The 18,414-nt window shown below is 34.9% G+C and overlaps 1 protein-coding gene across 1 annotated transcript; it reads right to left on the reverse strand.

Moving 5' to 3' along the window:
• Positions 1 to 1,569: 1,569 nt before the first annotated feature.
• LOC132167967 (DNA-directed RNA polymerases II and V subunit 8A-like) lies at positions 1,570 to 11,040 on the reverse strand. Its single transcript, XM_059579022.1, has 5 exons — positions 10,904 to 11,040; positions 10,402 to 10,520; positions 7,994 to 8,154; positions 2,365 to 2,456; positions 1,570 to 1,861 (listed from the first exon to the last, which is right to left on the reverse strand). The coding sequence occupies exons 2-5, from the start codon at positions 10,472 to 10,474 to the stop codon at positions 1,750 to 1,752; spliced, it is 438 nt and encodes a 145-aa protein (XP_059435005.1). The 5' UTR covers positions 10,475 to 10,520; positions 10,904 to 11,040; the 3' UTR covers positions 1,570 to 1,749.
• Positions 11,041 to 18,414: the final 7,374 nt, after the last annotated feature.

The following is an 18,414-nucleotide window of genomic DNA, read 5'->3' on the forward strand; positions in this document are numbered from 1 at the left end:
TACCCCTCCAATGCTAACAAAATGACGAAATTACCCCTATAAAATTTTCAATAAGACAAAAATACCCTTAAAAATTTGAAAACAAATTTTTTATTTTTATTTTAGTAAGGGTAATTTCATCATTTTGTTAAAATTCGAGGTACATTGTCATTGTTTTGGTAGTTTGAGGGATAAATTATCACAATTAATAGTTTGGGGAGTAAATTATCATTGAGATGATAGTTTGAGAGGTTAAGTGAATTTTACCCAAATATAATGTTTCATCAGGCCAAAGACAAAACAAATATGGTGGATCACTCACTAGGTGAACAAGAATTATCTTTAATTCAAATGAAATGAATAGTATATATTTGGGTAAAGTCCATATACCCCCCTCAAACTACCATCCAATTGACAATGTACTCCACAAACTTTCAATTGTGACAATATCCCTCCCAAACTACCAAAACATCGTCAATATCCCCCATAAAGGCTAGCAAAAAGATAAAAATGTCCCTATGTATTTCTCAATAAGACAAAAATACCCATATAAATTCAAAAAATAAATAAATTTTTATTTAAAAAAAACGAAAATTTTAATTTAAAAAGAAAGATTTTTTTTTAAAAAAAAATTATTATTATTTTTTAAACGAAATGTTTTTTTTTTTTTGTTAAAACGATTTTTTTTAAAAAAAAAAAAATTAAAACGATTTTTTCTTTAAACAGAAATTTTTATTTAAAAGAAACGGAAATTTTTATTTTCTTAAACGAAAATTGTTAATTTTCTTTTAAAACAGAAATTTTTATTTTAAAAAGTTATAAAAAAAATAATAATAATAATTTTTTTCTTATACAATGGATTTTTTTTTTTTTAATTTTAAATTTGCCACCCTTTGGATTTATTTATTTATTTTAGTTTTAGGTTTTTTCTAGAAGTTTTAGTATTTTTTGTTTTTATTTTACCAAGGGTAGTTTCGTAATTGGGAGGAACATTGACAATTTTTGGTAGTTTGGGGAGAAAATTATCACAATTAAAAGTTTAGGGGAGACATTATCAATTGAGTGATAGTTTGAGGGGAGTATATGGACTTTTCCCTATTTATTTCAAAGTCAATTAAAAGTTAGCACATCTAATAATGTACATAATATCAATGTTGGTGTGGCAATTATTGCTCCTGCAATTTTTTTTTTTTTTTCCTTTTTCTTTATTTGGTTTTGCTACGCCATTTCATAACATTCTTCTGTTCTTGACAATAGGCCTTAATCAACAAATTTTGAAATTTGAGAGTGCAACTCCAAGACACAAAGCCTTGTATATTGGACAAAAGCATCATGGTCAATCCTTGCATTCAAATCCTTCTAGTCATATTTCGTGGGACAATAACTCCATGGGATCAAGGAAATATATCCTTTCTAAAGGTTGCCATCTATAAGGGTCCTGGGTAAAAGGTGCCACCATCCCCTACAGCCACTTCTGCTTAAACCAAAATAGAGAAGAAAACAAAGGGAATTTCTCAAGCTAGTTACAATAGCAACACGAGGATTAGCCTCTTCATCATTTTTGCACATGCACAAGCAGCACAACACAAGTACAAAAGCGCAGATTTTTACCATAAATTTGGTCTTAGCCTGTTATACACTTAAAGCTGTTCATGTCATCACATAGCAACGTACACAATTAGGAGTCTGGCAAGTAAAGACAAAGCTTCCATAACGGAAAGGGTATTCATTCATTAAGTTAACAACAGTTCGATTTTAAAAGCAGGAGCTTTACACCTTCCTCATTAGGATATACAGCTTCTGATCAAGTTCAAACTTGTTGCAATGAGATGGATCTCCCTTCAGCATCATCAGAAGCCCACCAAACGAAACGGTTATCTCCCTGAAGGCAAAACCAGAACCTGATGTAAAGGTTTACTAAAATAGAAGACTACCATGTCAGGAAAACTCTTGTCAATTTATTTAGTGGAAAATTATTGGGAACAGTGATTATTCTTGTATATCTGAACACACTTTTCTGCACCTTCAGTTAAGGAAAAATGAAGAAACACCCTAAGGCACTAAAACAAAGCCTCAACAAACTTTGGGTTGAATTGTGCATAGGCACCCTTTGAACAACATTGTCCACAGTAATTGCAAGAACAGCACAGTTTCAAACCATCCATACAGCATGTATAGTCCAAATCAGACCAACTCCTATATTCATTTGTGGATATTACACCTTTTGATTGGATTATGCATGCTTAGGTGAGCTATACAGTTAAGTCAACAGCAACTACAATGCTTAATTATTACTTTTTTTCCTTGGTCATCAACTGTAAACATGTTTAAGAGACTCCAAGACTTAAAACAAAGAATTAATGCCTGAAAAGTAGTTATACATACGCTTTATTTCCACGTCCTGAAGAATCGGCAATTCTATACAGTTTCCCATACATGACGTAATCAAATCTGTCTGCAAGTGACTGCCGATTGCCCTGGGAAAAGATTAAAATTCATTATTAACAAATATTAGAGCCTTAATGACTTGAAAATGCCAACAGCCAAGAACTGAAGTGTAGAAAGCATGGAATAAAATAGTATTTTTGTATATCATCCTTCACATGGTATTCTTATTATAATTGAACATGATGACATTGGGGATATTGGCCTATTATCAATAACCAAAATACAAGTCCCAAAAATTCAAAGATGATTCCAAGAATTTAAGTGACAAGGCAGAGATCATGTAGTTGGCACATCTAGAAGAAAATAAATTTGTTTTTCGAAAAAGCAAAACACAATAAAGTGAGTCCATTTCTGGATCTGAGAACGAAATTACTGGTTAACCAAATCCAGATATTTGTATAGATCATTCATAAACACATTCATCAAAAAAAAAAAAAAAATTAAGGGCAAGCCCCAGATGTATTGATTTCAGAACAGAATGATCAGATGTCCAAGAGATTACTTATAAATAAATAAATAAAATGAATTTAAGAGATAAATGCTTATATATATCAATCATTCAACAAGCTTGAGTCTCAACGATTGGATCAGCCACCAATTTTTTTTTTCTTTTCCTTCTCGCTTAATTATGTTCAGGGGCCATCTCAGAAAATCACTCGAGTCTAAATTGTATCAACTCAAATACCATGATATTTGTAATGGCTCACAAAAGCTTTTATCATTGAACCTACAAGAAACCGTAAAAACTCAAAAAAGGCACTACAGATGCCAGCTTACTTGCTGGTAAAGATCAGAGAATGTAACGATTCATCGTGATGAACATGCCATCAATTGGGTTATTAGACAGATAAAACGAGATTTAACCATTCAAAATAGCTAACAAAAATTTGGTTCTAGGGTTGAAAACAGAATAGCCCCAATGATGCCGGAGAATCTAGTAAACTCCGAGTCATTGGGGTGTCTTGCGTAGGTGGAATGGAACTTGATTGTTTAAGGTGATGCAGAATTGGTAGAATATGGTTGTCAAGATTGTTTTGAAGGTCTAATGAGAAGCAATTCTTAGATAGCAACACAGAAATTGACTCAATTTGACGTCTAAGGGCCACTTTGGAGTCAAATTGTCTCAAAACAAGATGGGAGAGAGGGGGAGAGAGAGAAGTAACAATAGGCACTATTTCTTCAACCAACAGAACACTCTAATTTGACGTCGTCAGATTGCAATGAGAAATAATTAACTTTTCCATATTCTAAAGGGACTAAGCTCCAATTTTGACACCCAATTGGCAAACATGAAACAAGAAGACACACCTGCTGACTCATGGAAACTAACAGAAAACACTAAACCAAGCCTAGTTGAGAAGATACCCCTAAATAGACCACATTAAATTCTAGGCAGGACTTCCTGAAAATTACAGTTCTACCACTCACATAAAAACACCTGTAATTCTCTTGCTAATGACTCAAACTAAAACTGCTTCAATCCTATTAAACCCTACATCTCCCATGCATGACGACTTCCAAAAGCATGTAATCACAAAAACTTTGGTGTAAACCCCACAAGGTGAAACTAAAAATTACTTTATATATATAAACAAAATATGCTCAAAGGTGCAAAAGACACAACTCAAGTACACATGGAGTATATAAGAGAAACACCTAGCTAAAAGAGAGAACAAGTCAATAAATCATGAAAACTACGCAAATTAAGATTTAAAGCTTCTGTCCAGATGAAACTCAAAATTACTGTTACTGCAAGTATAGCCTTTTGCAAGGTGCATAAAACTGTCATGAGGCAAAGACCTATTTTATCATATGGTAGCACTCCTAAGGGGCAAATGATGTTAGGTTTTGAGTTTGAGAGACTTGAACTATTAGCACCTTGAGGAGCTTGTTTGTGAGGACCTGATACAACACTTTGCAACAACACCTTTTAACCCAAAGCTTGAGCCAATGGATTTGGAACAAATAATATTATATTACCCATTCATTCTTGTCCCAATAACTCGATCATTTGACCGACCATACATTCACAAGTAAATATTCCAACACATCTATACCTGCACATATGAGTATTCTACCATACCACATCAAACTACATTTTGATTAGACTTCCCCTTGAAGGAAACCTTTTTTTCTTAAGAATCCAAGTGTCAAATGTCACCACCATGTGTAATACTCACCATTAGAGCGTCTTTACTCAGCCACGAGTGCAACTAACACAGGATTCCTTGTGCAAGAACAGGAGCCAACAACACGTACAATTGCCACATCAACATTAGAGCCTTTACTAAAAAATTGGTTAGTCAATTAACATTGCGCCTTTCTCTTTCTATTGAAAACAAGGTTTCTCTAATCTTGAATACACAACACTGTGGGAGCTAACATGAGAGTCACCGTCGATCTATCTTGGAGAAAGCCACACACAACATGCAAAGTCACATTAAACACTTTTCCTATTGAACCATCAGCTCGAATACCACTTCTTGAGGTTTGAGTTTGTGAAAGTTGAAAACAAAAACATCAGAGAATCTCTTTCTGAGTGCTTGATAAAAAAATTTAAAAAAAATCAAAAATCAAAAAATCAAAATCAAAATCAAAACACCAGTTCAACTCAAAAGTTTAAGCCTTTAGGTTAATTATATTACCAAATGTAGGATTCAATTACTTAACCAATTACAATATATGGCTTCATTTGGAAACACTTTTTGCCCAAGCTTTTTGTTTTCTACTAAAAAGCCAAAAGCATTAACAAACAACTCAAAACACAAAACACTCACAACTAATTTCACTTTTATGTCAAATCAAAACACTTTTTCAAACAAGAAACAAAAAGCACCCTCTAAAAAATTTTGACAAACAAACCCAATATTCTCAGGTAAATATTCGAACAGTTAATGTTATAGTTTGTATGAACGGTTTAAACACAAAAGGCGGAGGCTATTATATTATTCAACTTATGTTAACCTAATACAGGCATCCTATTATATAGGATTAGGGAAATACCATAAAGACTAAAATACCCCCAAAACCCTAATGACTCAAACCCTAACTCTTCTAACACTCCCCCTCAAGCTGGAGCATATACATCATATGAATCAAGCTTGGAAGATACAAGCAAACGAAAAACAACTAGAAAACATATTCTAACACTCCCCTTCAAGCTGGAACTGCTTGGACCACACAAGTTAATTAAATAAAACTTCAACGCCAGTCGAAAACTCGTTGATAACTTGAACAACCATTTGATCGGTTCTCGCCGAAAAACACCAAGGCCGGTCGGATGCAACGATCACTTGATCGGTTCTCGCCGGAGAATCCAAGGCTGGTCGGATACATCGATCTTGGGATTGGTTCTCGCCGAAAAACACCAAGGCCGGTCGGATGCATCGATCACTTGATCGGTTCTCGCCGGATAATCCAAGGCCGGTCGGATACATCAATCACAAACAACAAACAAACAACAAATTTTCACATGATTAACCAACAAGATTCGCCGAAAAACAAATATTGGAAAAACAAAAAACTTTGCCGGAGCTTCGCTGGACATACGCCGGAACTTCGTCGGGGCTTCAAAACTGGCCGGAAACACACAGAACAGGCTGGCAATACCTAAAAACAGAAGAAAAACACTGAAAAACAGAACAGAAACAGTCACTGGAGGCTCGCCGGACCATTGCCAGAGTATCGCCGGAGCTCGCCGGAACTTGCCGGAGAAGACAGAACACTCCGGCCACTTCAAAAACAGCAACTACAGAATCAAAAGAGGGCCACACAGTAACGTTTCAACACCAAAAGCATCAAATCGTCGGAATATTTTTTTTTTTCCCGATGGCCGCTGCAACTTTTCCGGCCACCATAGAACACTCCGGCCACTTCAGACAAGACAGAAAACCACCGCAGAACTATCCGGCCAGCATCACAGAACATCAAAAACAAACAAAATATATATTTTTTTCTCACCGGAAGGAGTTCCGGTCACCATAAAACAAGAACAAAACAGCTCTACGGAACTCTTTGGAGCTCTTTGAAGGTACTGCCCGTGTGGGTTAGCCCACACGGGCAGTGCTGCCACCAAGAAGAAAACTAAATGACCCAAGAATCGAAACAAGCTCTGATACCATGTTATAGTTTGTATGAACGGTTTAAACACAAAAGGCGGAGGCTATTATATTATTCAACTTATGTTAACCTAATACAGGCATCCTATTATATAGGATTAGGGAAATACCATAAAGACTAAAATACCCCCAAAACCCTAATGACTCAAACCCTAACTCTTCTAACAGTTAATAAGTCAGAAGAGTTGTCTTAGACTCCAATATTTCTCACAAAGTTATTCTAGCTAGAGCTAAAGAAAAGGTTCCTTAGATTTCATAATCCACATCCACTACAAGGTGAAAACAAGCTCCCAGCCAATCATTCAACTAACTGAGAGCAAACCTGTCACCAATCAGCAGATTCTCTCCAGGAGCACAAATCAATTACTTAGGCGCACAGATTGTCCTATGATCTCCGGCATTCTCAAGGATCATGTCACCCACTAAATTGAGGCCACTATGATACCTCCACTCTTTATTCTTACCCAAATAAGGGCACCTACATAAAAGCACCTACTTGTGCTTTCTTTTTGTCTTTTTTCTTTCTCTTTTTTTTTTTTGGGAGAACCCAAGGAAAAGTGAACAAGGCTCATAACAAGAAGTGGGTTATATTAAATGCATGAGAGAAATTACTAATTATGGAGACGTGAATCAAAGCAGAAGGTTTGATAGGAGCCTTGGACATCAGCTCAGTTGACAAAGGTGTGTTTTACTCCACTTAACTGAACCTGAAATATAAGAAGCGTCCACCAATATAGTTCATATATATGTGCATAGGCACATGTGAAAGAGCTCAAGCAGCACCATAGCATGCAACATTTTTAAGAATGACCCTCTTCTCTCACTCTCCTGTCAATTTTCCTTCTAGTTAATTAGGTTCTTGCTCTCACTCTTTGCTGGCCACAATTCTTTTACTTGTGTTTTTCCATGCAATAAAAAAAAATTATAATGTCCTTTGTCTATGGTTGTAGTGCCATTGACTTGAACAACATTACACTTTCTTAATGATAGAAATAGTGGTCTTCATTGCATATGACAAAAACATTTCAACCAGCTTTACCCCATTCAGATGCTTACTGGTAGGACCTATGCCTGATAGCTGAATATGTATTTCTCTACAACCCCTCCATCGCCGCATTACAATTTCAGCTAGACTCACTCTAAAACAGCATTGCTAACCACCCAAAAGAGATAGCTCTACCATCAAACACATCAAAGTAAACAAACATTAGCATGGTGGTAGTCTCATCTACAGCATCTCTATACAAATTACAGAGAGCATCACAGCAAACTGGAGAGTTAGACTTGAATGGCACAGGTTTGTTTATGTTAAAGATAATTAAAAATGAAAGATCTCAAATTAAATTCACAATTAAAATTTCATGTGGGAGAATAAACACTAAAAAAAATCCAAGCTATAACATCATCCATAACCCAAAAGTTAGGGACTACAAGAGGAATATAATTACCGGAGTATAATAGCCAGTGTCAGGAGTTCCATCTAGATTTAATGTCGGAGCTAGTACCATTGCAAACTTATCACCTTCTTTCAATAAAAAATCCTTTGTAACCATCACATCTAGGTGCATGAACATGTCGAACTTCTCACTTTTTGCTTCAACCCGGATAACTACAGAAACACATTGTTAAAATTGTGAACACAAAATGTGAACAGCACTTTGCACATTAGAAAGAAAAAACACAAAAAGAAGCCAAACGGTTTCAGATCAAGATACACCCATCCAGCTTAACCAAACATAGAATGTTCCTAGCTAATGTAGAGTCAAGCAGAAAAACTATTAAGAAAGTGTCAAATGCAACTTTTTGTAAAGAAATAAACCCAGTACAACACCTATTCGAAGGCTAATGGGTCACCACCACAAAGTAACGACTGAATATTAAAAGTGAGTCCTAAGGAAACTACTTTATGTTTGCTAACTCTATTGTAGTAACAATCAGGTCCAACTTAGTTCTACAGCCATTAATAGAAACACAATATCTTCTTCTTCCTCTTCTTTTTTGATAAGTAAACAGATTTCATTAAAAATGCTCAGGCGCAACCCAACTATATAGGATTTATGCAAGAGAAATACCTAACCAGAAAAGGAAAAAAGAGTAAGAAAATCATGAAAGCTAGAAATATCAAAGTAATCATAGGCTGTCGTCTAGTGGTATAGGGTATTAAGGAAAAGTCTTTTAAGTCCACCGCCATCCTCCTGCAATCATCAAAGTACACAACATTATGCAGGATGAAATCATCCTCCACTATGCTGCACTATGAGAACTACCCAACTGACCTCTCCAACAAGCAAATAGATCTACCACTCATCTAGGCGTGAACCAGATTAAACCAAAAAGTCTAAAGATAGAATCCCGTAAGGCACTAGCAACCTTGCAATGGAGTAACAAGTGATCAACGGATTACCCACTCTTCTTAAACATACAACACCAATCTACTACTATGATACACCACTTTTTCAAATTATCTGTAGCGAGAATCTTTCCTAACATGGCTGACCAAGTAGAGAACGTCACTCTCAATGGAACATTACTCCACCAGATACTCTTCCAAGGGAAAGGAGTTGTATCATGGGGAGATAGGACTTTGAAAAAATACTAGGAGGGGTTGGGGGGAATTTTCTAGTCATTAAAGATTTGAGGTAGATGATGGCTCATACGGCACATGCATTTTTAAGACCATTGCTGAGCCAATAATGAGGAATTTAGGCAGGTCCACTTGAAGATATTCTAGATAACTAATTTATTAATATGAGAAGTGATGAAAACCCAAAATAGTAGCTCACCGTGCAAATTTTTCAATCATATTTTAGTGTTGTTTTCTATGCATATTTGTAGCTCTAGTTTGATGATTATTTTGAATTTCATTCAAATACTACTGCATATTACAGTGCATAAAGGCAGCCATAGAGCTGTAATTCCAGTCAAATTGTTGTCAAAACCTACCTAAAATTCCGTAACCCATTCAAGTTCCCATATTTTTTAAGTTCATAACTTCTATGCACGCACAACACTCATAAGGGTAACAGATACAAGTGAATGGTCATAAAAAACTCATACAACTACTGTATTTCAGTCTTCCAGAACGAAAGGAGGCAATGCTTTTTTTATAATAAAAAGAAGTTGCTGGTGCAAATTATACATTTTTATCTGATATGGCCAAAACATAATTGAGTACAGCTACCGACAGGGGCAAGAGTAGCTACAATCTTCATAATTGGTTTTAAAAGCAGAAAATCAACCCAGACAGCTCCTCTACTGTCTATAAAAATCTTAAGAGTATTTTGAAAGAGTGTATCTACAGATTTCAGTAAACTCTTTCACATACTATGAGATTTTTCCTGAAAAGAGGCAATATGTGTTTTTTTTTTTTTTTTTCTCTTAATATATTAACCTCCTTCAACACCACTATTTTTGCTTTCTTTTATCAACGTATGCCTTCTAATATTATGCCTTAAATGTCTTTTTGTTCCTTCCCCGGTGTTCTCTCTCCCAATAAAATTTGCTTTGATTCATGCCGCCAATATCCCTTTGTGAATGCCAAGTGCTCTCCCATCTCAAATACCCACCGGCAACTTTCATAGTATATAATTGAACACCAAGTATGCTTCAATGCTCGCAACAACCCCTAGAGTATTATGATGTAACAAAAACAAATGGGTTTTGATTTTTCAATCTTGCAATTAGAGGCTAGATCCTAAACCTAGTCCCAAGTTCCCAAGATAACAAATTTGTAAACTATAATCAAAATTCAAGCACTCAAAGAGAGAGAGAGAGAGAGAGAGAGAGAGAGAGAGAGAGAGAATGTTAAACTGAAACTTTCCAGTAAAAGAGAACAAGCATTTCGGAACATATATACCTTTATCAAACTTTTTACCATCTGGGTCCAGTCGCTCAATCCTAAAAATATCTTCAAAAAGAAACTCAACCATTCTCACTTGCTTGCAACTACTTCGTCCCTCAAAACCAGAAGCACAACTACACATAAACAGAAAAAAAAAATATATAAATAAAAAATAAAAATAAAAAATAAAAAAAGATCAGAAATTGCTCTAATAATATTTAAAACGTTTACAAGTCGGCATTAGTTAACCACGGCGTACCCAAAAAGCAAACTAACTTAAGAATTGAATCAAAACCCTAGAAGGGTCAACAAAAACCTAAAGCCGACCAATTCAAAGCTTGAAAAACAGAGCTTTGAGAGAGATGGATCAAAAACACTTGGCTTGGTTTCTCAAAAAAATAAACAAAACAAAAATTGCTCAGTTCTAATCAGCGTCGATCAAACTTAAGAATGTTTAATAAACTTCAAAGATTGGTAAGCTTGGAAATTAAATCCCCAGAAAAGAGAGAGAGGGTACTCGGAGTCAGCGAGGAGCAGCAAAGAGCCGGAGAGAATGGCGGAAGTAGGGCTCAAAACTGGGAAAACCGGATTAATAGCCCAGGGGTGTGTTTGGATTTAGTGGAAAACTTCGAGGGTTGTTTTGTCTTTGATGCTAACCAAACCAAACACATTCCTCTGTACCCGAGTAACCACCAGAGGTGGAAATCGATACGAGAAGCGGCAATACCTACTCCGTTTTTCTTCTTTTCTTGCGTTTTACCATGTTCACGGTGTCGTTTAGGTTGATGAGGTATACAGTGTTCTAGTGACCTGGCTTGCATGGCACACTGTGGCCTTTCAATTTGGAGTGCATCATCTGTGCGTATGTTGCACAAAAGTCACCCACCATTAAATAAATGACAAATCAGCTTAGAACAAAAATAGAAAAAAATACTGAATGCACTAGATTATATCACCATGAGCATTAAAACTTCTTTTCTAATTTGCTCTAAGCTTAGTTGTCATTATTGAGTTTTAGATTTTCAGCTGCCATAAGCGTCGGACATTCTTTTTTTCTTTTTCTTTTTTTCTTTTTTTTTTAAATTGAAAAAAAAAATATTAAAGGAAAATTCAAATTTGATGTATTAGCACTAAATTTAAAGTATTAGCACTAAATTTAGGATGATAAAATTCCTTTTAAGTGATACCATCCCTAAAGGGTTAACTTTCTACCCTTAGGTTTTAGTTTTAAATCCAAAAATAAATTTTAAAGCATTAAAAACTAAATATTAACTCATAAAAATTTAATAAAAAAAAACAAAATCTAGCAGGACTAGGAAGAGAGAGATTTTTCTACAATTTCTTTTTTTTTTTAATAAAGCCACATTATACTTTGGCAGACATTTGTCTGACTCTTGGCAACGTGATAGCAGGACTCGTCATTATTTAGTGGTGTGACTTTTGTACCACAACGGTATTTAAGATATGAGAAAGAGGAATTATACAGTCTCAACTTATGGTCAACTTTGGGCCAATTTTTTTCTTATTTTTTAATTTAAAAAAAATAACAAAATTAAAAATTAAAAAAGTTTCTAAAGCAATAATTTTTATTTTGGTCCTTCTTTTATTTGGTATTTTTTTAAAAAAATAAAAATTGTATTTTTCTTCATAATAATGACCATTTTAAAAAAAAAAAATTGGTCATTATTATGAATAAAAGTACAATTCTTATTTTTTTAAAAAAAATACCAAATAAAAGAAGGACCAAAATAAAAACTATTGCATCAGAAACTTTTTTAATTTTTTTTTTTAATTTTTTAAATTAAAAAATAAGGAAAAAGTTTCTAGAGCAAAATAATTTTTTTTATTTTTAAAAAATACCAAAATAAAAAAGAATAACCAAAATAAAAATTATTGCTTCAAAAACCTTTTTTATTTTTTAAATTAAAAAATAAGGCAAAAGTTGGCCTAAAGTTGAGCAAAATAATTGTGCCTTTAGCATTTTCCTCTGAGGATGCTTGTTTGTAATAAAAAGTCTATTTTTTGACCATTTTAATCATAGGTAGCAAGGCCCATTTTAATTTTTTATTATTTAAAATCTATTAATTTTAAAATAAAAAAATAAATTAAAAAATAAAAATGAGTGGTTGGCTACCCCAGCCACCCCAGTTGAGCCTTGGAGGTGGCCAAACCAACCCCAAGGTCCGGTTGGGGGTGGCTCCCATGGCCCTTGGGGTGGATCGGCCACCCCCAAAGGCCAAAATAATAATAATAATGAGTTTGGTAAGTTTGGCCATTGGGGTGGCCGATCCACCCCCAAGGGTTATGGGGTGGCTTCGACCACCCCCACCAGCTGCTTGGCCCTCCCCCAAAGAGCCAAATCCACCAACAAAAAAAAAATTAATAGGTTTGGTGAGTTTAGCCCTTGGGGGTGGCTCAAGCGGGGCCGTGGGAGTGGCTTCGACCACCCCCAAGGGCCAAACCCATTAAATTTATTTTTTCTTTTTGGCCCTTGGGGGTGGCCGAACCAACCCCCAAGGCTCAACTAGGGAGGGCGACCACCCCTTTTTATTTTTTAATTTATTAATTAATTTAATTTTGATTTTAAAATTAATAGATTTTAAATAATAAAAAATTAAAATGGGCGATGCCACCTATAATTAAAATGGCCAAAATATAGACTTTTCATTGCAACCAAGCATTTCTCTTCGGATATTATTTTCAATATGATATGGAGTGCATCTTCTGTGCCATCATGGCACAAAGGGGTGAGTTTCTACATCCAATCAGTAAGTGTTACATAATCTCATCATATCAAACTTAAGTTTAGAAAAAAAAAAAAAAAAACCTACATTTGATTATTTCAAATATAAAAATTAAAAAAATTAAAAATTAATTAAAGATAAAAAATAAAAAAATAAAATAAAATAAAATAAATAAAAATTGGAAAGGGGTGGCCGCCTCAAAAGAAAAAAAACAAAAAACAAAAAACAAAACAAAACAAAAACAAATTATTAGAAGGGGCCCCAAGTGGGGGGTAAGGGTGGCCGTGCGCTACTCCCACTAGATCTAGGAGTGGCCATGCGACCACTCCCACCACTCCCATGGCCTAGGGTGGCTGTGTGGTCACCCCAAATGAGTGGGGATGGCCGCGAGCCACCCATGGGTGGTGGCCAACCATCTCTGGGGTAGCTCATTTCTCACTTGGGTGGCTACAAATCTTTTTTTTCTTATTTTTAAGAAAATTAATTAAACCTGATATAATCATGTGTCTTGTTTTTTTTTTTTTTCTTAACATGTTTCATGCTAAGGTGGCAACTCCTCATTGATGGGCACAAAATTGTGGTTTTGTGCACCATCCTCATTGAAGTTATTCTCTTTGCAATATTATGCGTACGTTTTAAAAAAATATTATGAAAAATAAATGATAAAAATCATTTTTCATTTTATTTTTCACTCATCTCCGTATAATGAATAGATAAATCTATCATTGAATTTGTATAGGATTCACATTATCTACAAATACAATAATAAATCTATTAAATTTACAAAAAAATAGATAATTGAGAAAATAATATGTAATATATCTCATTCAATTGATGTATGAAGTTTTTGCTCAAATCCGAAATCTTCTTTGAAATCCTTGATGATTCATGTAATTGATGCATGTATTGAGACCATGTTGTCGTGGGTGTTGCGTTTCGGCTAGACAGCCTAGAGCCGTTAGTATTACTTCTGGACCCACACTTTGACCCTTTGAATTTTGGGGATTTTCGCCCAAATCCAAAAATGCCCAAATTCTTTTAAAATTCTTGATGATTCTTATAATTGATTGGAGTCCATTGTGGGCGAGAATGTATTAGAACTTTGACCCATTGCCCTGTGACCCTGTTATGCCTAAAAGGCCCCAATAAGTGCCCGATTTGCACCTCCACCCATTTTGACACTGTTGGGTCTTGAGCTCTTCGAGTTCCAAGTGCGGACGCAGATGGTGTCCAACCACTCCCCTGCATCGATGGATTTGGGAGCGAAACTAGCCACCTCGTGACTTAGCTCCGAGGAGAGAAGATTAGAGTGGACGTTGAGCTGATCAGCGCCATCACCCGTGTATAGAGTGAGAAGTTCATTAGGACGAAGACATCAAGCGAATGTCTCAAAATGTCATATATGATATATGGTTAGTATTTAGAATATTATTGAAGGTTTTGAATCTGTAATTGATGATACTATTGGATATTTATGATTATAATAATCTCAAATTATATATTTCCGCTTTTTAGCTTATTTTACTTTGTTATGTTAATGGGTGATTTTTTTCGGTTAGTTACTAGTTAACTGAACTGGAGGTATTGCCAATAACCCTACCTAGATGAATTGAATTAATTAATTTAATTTTAGGAATATTACAAGAATCTTCTATTTTGACAAATTATCTATCTGATTACATCAATTTTTTTAATGAAATTTAATTATTGAATAGTTCCTTTAGTTTTATTTACTTTTTTTTTTTTTAGAAGTACATCAACACAGATTACAACAACAAAAAGCAAAAGGTTGGGCAACCCAACAATAAGCCCCAAAATGCCCTCATCAGAGTAGGTAAACAGAAAATCAAAAGGAATGTATCAATAAATGACACGGCCCTATTGCTTCTTGGTGCAACCAAGAAACCTGACCACAAAAAGAGGTGATTTGTATAGTTGCACCACAAGAGAACACTTGCAGAGTTGCAGTTGCAGCATACCTGAAGAATAGCCGCAACAACAACATAGAAAACACTGATGAGAAACATATTTTAAAATTGGGCAAAACCTAATGATTTTATACTTGAAATTGAAAACTTAAGAATTAAATTCAAATCAGATGAAAACTTAAGGACTAGATATGATTTTTCCTAAAATATGGTGTTTTTCAATTTATTATGTTTTGTGTTCCGTGCTAATGTATCGTCCTCTTATTAGATGACACAAAATACTTGGTTTGTGCAAAGTCCATATAGAAGTTATTCTCCCAACAAGAATCCAAATTATGTGCATTTTCTCCCATAAGAATATTTTTATTGGGCATTTTTAATTTAGTTTTTCTTTAAAAATTTGAGAAAATTTACAAAAATTGCTTTTCGACTATATATATATATATATAGTCGAATTAGAAAAAGACATAGATAGTTTGATATGTGATTTATTTTAAAAGTAGCTCTCCAAATTAGGAAAAAAAAAAAGAAGATTTTTCTCTTTAAATTTAACTTTTAACTTTTATTTAAAAAGCTGAATATGAATGCTTTAATAGAATTCACAATGAACTTCTCAAATAAAAATTAAATTTGAGATGGAAAATTTACGTTATCAAATTTGGAGAGTCATCTTTAAAAGGAATTAAACATCACACCCTCTACATATTTTTCTACTTTAATTACATATTATTTTTATTACTTTAAACCATTGTATAAATATAATTAACTTAAATGGGTCTTTCACTTTTAGCAGAAGTAAAACTTTCACTTTTTAGCTGATGGAAAAGTAAAAATTAATCTTAAAAAATTATAGCTTATGCTTTTTTTGGCTCAATGAGTGTATCTTGACAATAGTTAATCTATGGGGCAACTTCACTTTATACCCCTAAATTACCGCGCGATTTGAGAAGCTCCTAAACTTCAAAACCTCTTTATTTAGACCACTAAATTTTCAATTACAATCAATTTGAACCCCTTCGTCAGATATAGTCGTTAACTTCCTTGATTTACTCCTAAAAAGACCAAAATATCCTTCTTCTTTTTTTTTTTCTTTTTTTTTTACTTTATTTATTTATTTTTTTAATTTGGAATTAAGGGTAAATTTGAAATTTTATAAAATAATTCAGGAGTATGAACGTCATTGTCTCACTTTTAACGTTTAAAATCTAACGGAGGGGTTCAATTTTTTTTTTTTTTTTTGAGAAATTGGCAACTTTCATTGAAATTAAATCGAGCCTTGCTCAGAGGATACAAGTTCTCGAACACATAAAGGAAAATTGTCCACGCAGAACATATTCTGATCTAGTGTTAAAGCCAATATGGCAAGACTATCAGCAACTTTATTCCCGTCACGAAGAGTATGGCTAACCTTCCATTCCAAGCACTGGCCCAGAAGGGTTTTAGCATCTTGTATGACCTGTCCATAACTGCCAAACCATTCTCCATCCAATTTGAGGACATTTATAACTTCCAATGCATCGCCCTCTAGAATTACCTTCCTCAAGCCCATCCTGCATGTAACTTCCGCTGCATGCCACGCTGCTAAAGCTTCGGCAGTCCCAGAGTCGGTGATCATGATCTTTGAAGCACACATCGCCGCAAGCAGGGTACCATCAGAGTTCCGTACAGCCACCCCGATTCCAACTCGCTTACGTCTTTCATCGATGGACGCATCCCAATTAATTTTATCAAAATCTACCGGCGGCTTCTTCCACACATGGGCTGCATGGCTTTGCAGTGATACGTGGGGCTTACATCGGCTGGCCTCTATCTACTCAAAAACAGAGATTTGCTCCTGTGCTCTGCGAATAACTTCAGCTGGTGCAAGCAACGGGCTCCCAAATACAAAAGCGTTCCGCTGGAGCCATATTTGGCGTGCCACAGTGACAAAAACCTGCAATTCCTTATTATTCAACGAAACCGACAATTGCTCAAATACACCGGCAAATGTTGCTTCACAGATAGAACTCTTCTGTAGCTTCCGAAAGCTTTCCAGCCAGACATCCCGTGCAGAACCACAGCTCCAAAGAATGTGACCCAAAGTTTCAGGTTTTAATTCACAGATAGGGCACAGTGGATCTCGAGTAATACTCCTTCTATGTAAGTTCTCTCGAGTGGCCAGAGCATTCCTGCAAGCCTTCCACAGAAAAGATTTCACTACCAGTGGACCCCTAACTCCCCAAACTTTCCTCCAGAAATCAGTTAGTGAATGCATGGCAGAGCTTTCCCCCTTACTCCCATCTTCCAAAGACTTACAAATATAGTAAGCACTTCGGACAGTAAAAATGCCATTCTTTGTGCCTAACCAAACCAATTGATCCGGTAAACCTCCAGGGCTAAGAGCTATGCTGCGAATTCTGTCAACCTCCTCCACAGAAAAAAGTTCATGTAGTAGGGCAGAATTTCACCATCTAGTGTGAGGGTCGATAAGATCACAAACCTTCATCTCTCTGTATTGAGGTCTTGGTGGTGTTTGTACCAAATAAGTAGAAGGAGATGGAATCCAGCGGTCCCCCCAAATTCTAATAGATTCTCCATTCCCCACTCTCCATATTAACCCTTGTTTAAGGATTTTCAAAGAACTCCAAATGCTCCTCAAAGCATAGGATGGTTGATTCCCCAAAGATGAATTCAAGAGGGATTCCTCCGAAAAATATTTTTCCTTAAAAATAGTGGCCACCAAGGAATTCAGATTTTTCAAAATTCTCCATCCTTGCTTTGCAAGCAGACGGAGGGGTTCAAATTGATTACAATTGAAAATTTAATGGTCTAAATTGAGAGGTTTTGAAGTTTAGGAGGCTTCTCAAATTGCTTGGTAATTCAGGGGTTTAAAGTAAAGTTATCCCTTAATTTATTCATGTCATTTACATTATAAAAAGAAATTGAAAAACTTCATCCAGATTTTTGAACTTTCTTTCTACTACACATCTTGATGGGATTTTTATAAATTTGCTAGTGTCGTAATTCCTTGTCAAATTATGAGTTTGAGAACAATTGATTAGTAGTTTAATTTCTTAAGCCCTTAAAGTTCAAACCCCTATTTTTCCTAACAAGATACAAAGTGATGATCTATCTAGTACCTACTTCACTCTCTTGAGATGCAAATACTGATCTTTCAAAACATTTCTAAAGCTATGAAAAAACACAAAAACAAAAAAAAAAAAAAATGTATTATCTTAATTATCTTATTATATACACCCATCCATGCCCATTATTTTCATATGCAAGAGTAATTTTATAAATTACATTTTTTATTTCAAAATGGTGAGATAGTAATTTTGACCAACTCTTGGATCAATCATTGTTAAAAAAATAAA

Source organism: Corylus avellana, chromosome ca1 (assembly GCF_901000735.1).
Source record: "Corylus avellana chromosome ca1, CavTom2PMs-1.0".
Classification (NCBI taxonomy): domain Eukaryota; kingdom Viridiplantae; phylum Streptophyta; class Magnoliopsida; order Fagales; family Betulaceae; genus Corylus; species Corylus avellana.

Excerpts from the sequence above, each read along its gene's own strand:
- LOC132167967 (XM_059579022.1), bottom strand. The coding sequence starts at position 10,474 with ATGGTTGAGTTTCTTTTTGAAGATATTTTTAGGATTGAGCGACTGGAC. Across the intron at positions 2,457-7,993 it reads ACACTGGCTATTATACTCCG|GGCAATCGGCAGTCACTTGC; the intron begins GTAATTATATTC and ends ATCTTTTCCCAG. Across the intron at positions 1,862-2,364 it reads TCAGGACGTGGAAATAAAGC|GGAGATAACCGTTTCGTTTG; the intron begins GTATGTATAACT and ends TTTTGCCTTCAG.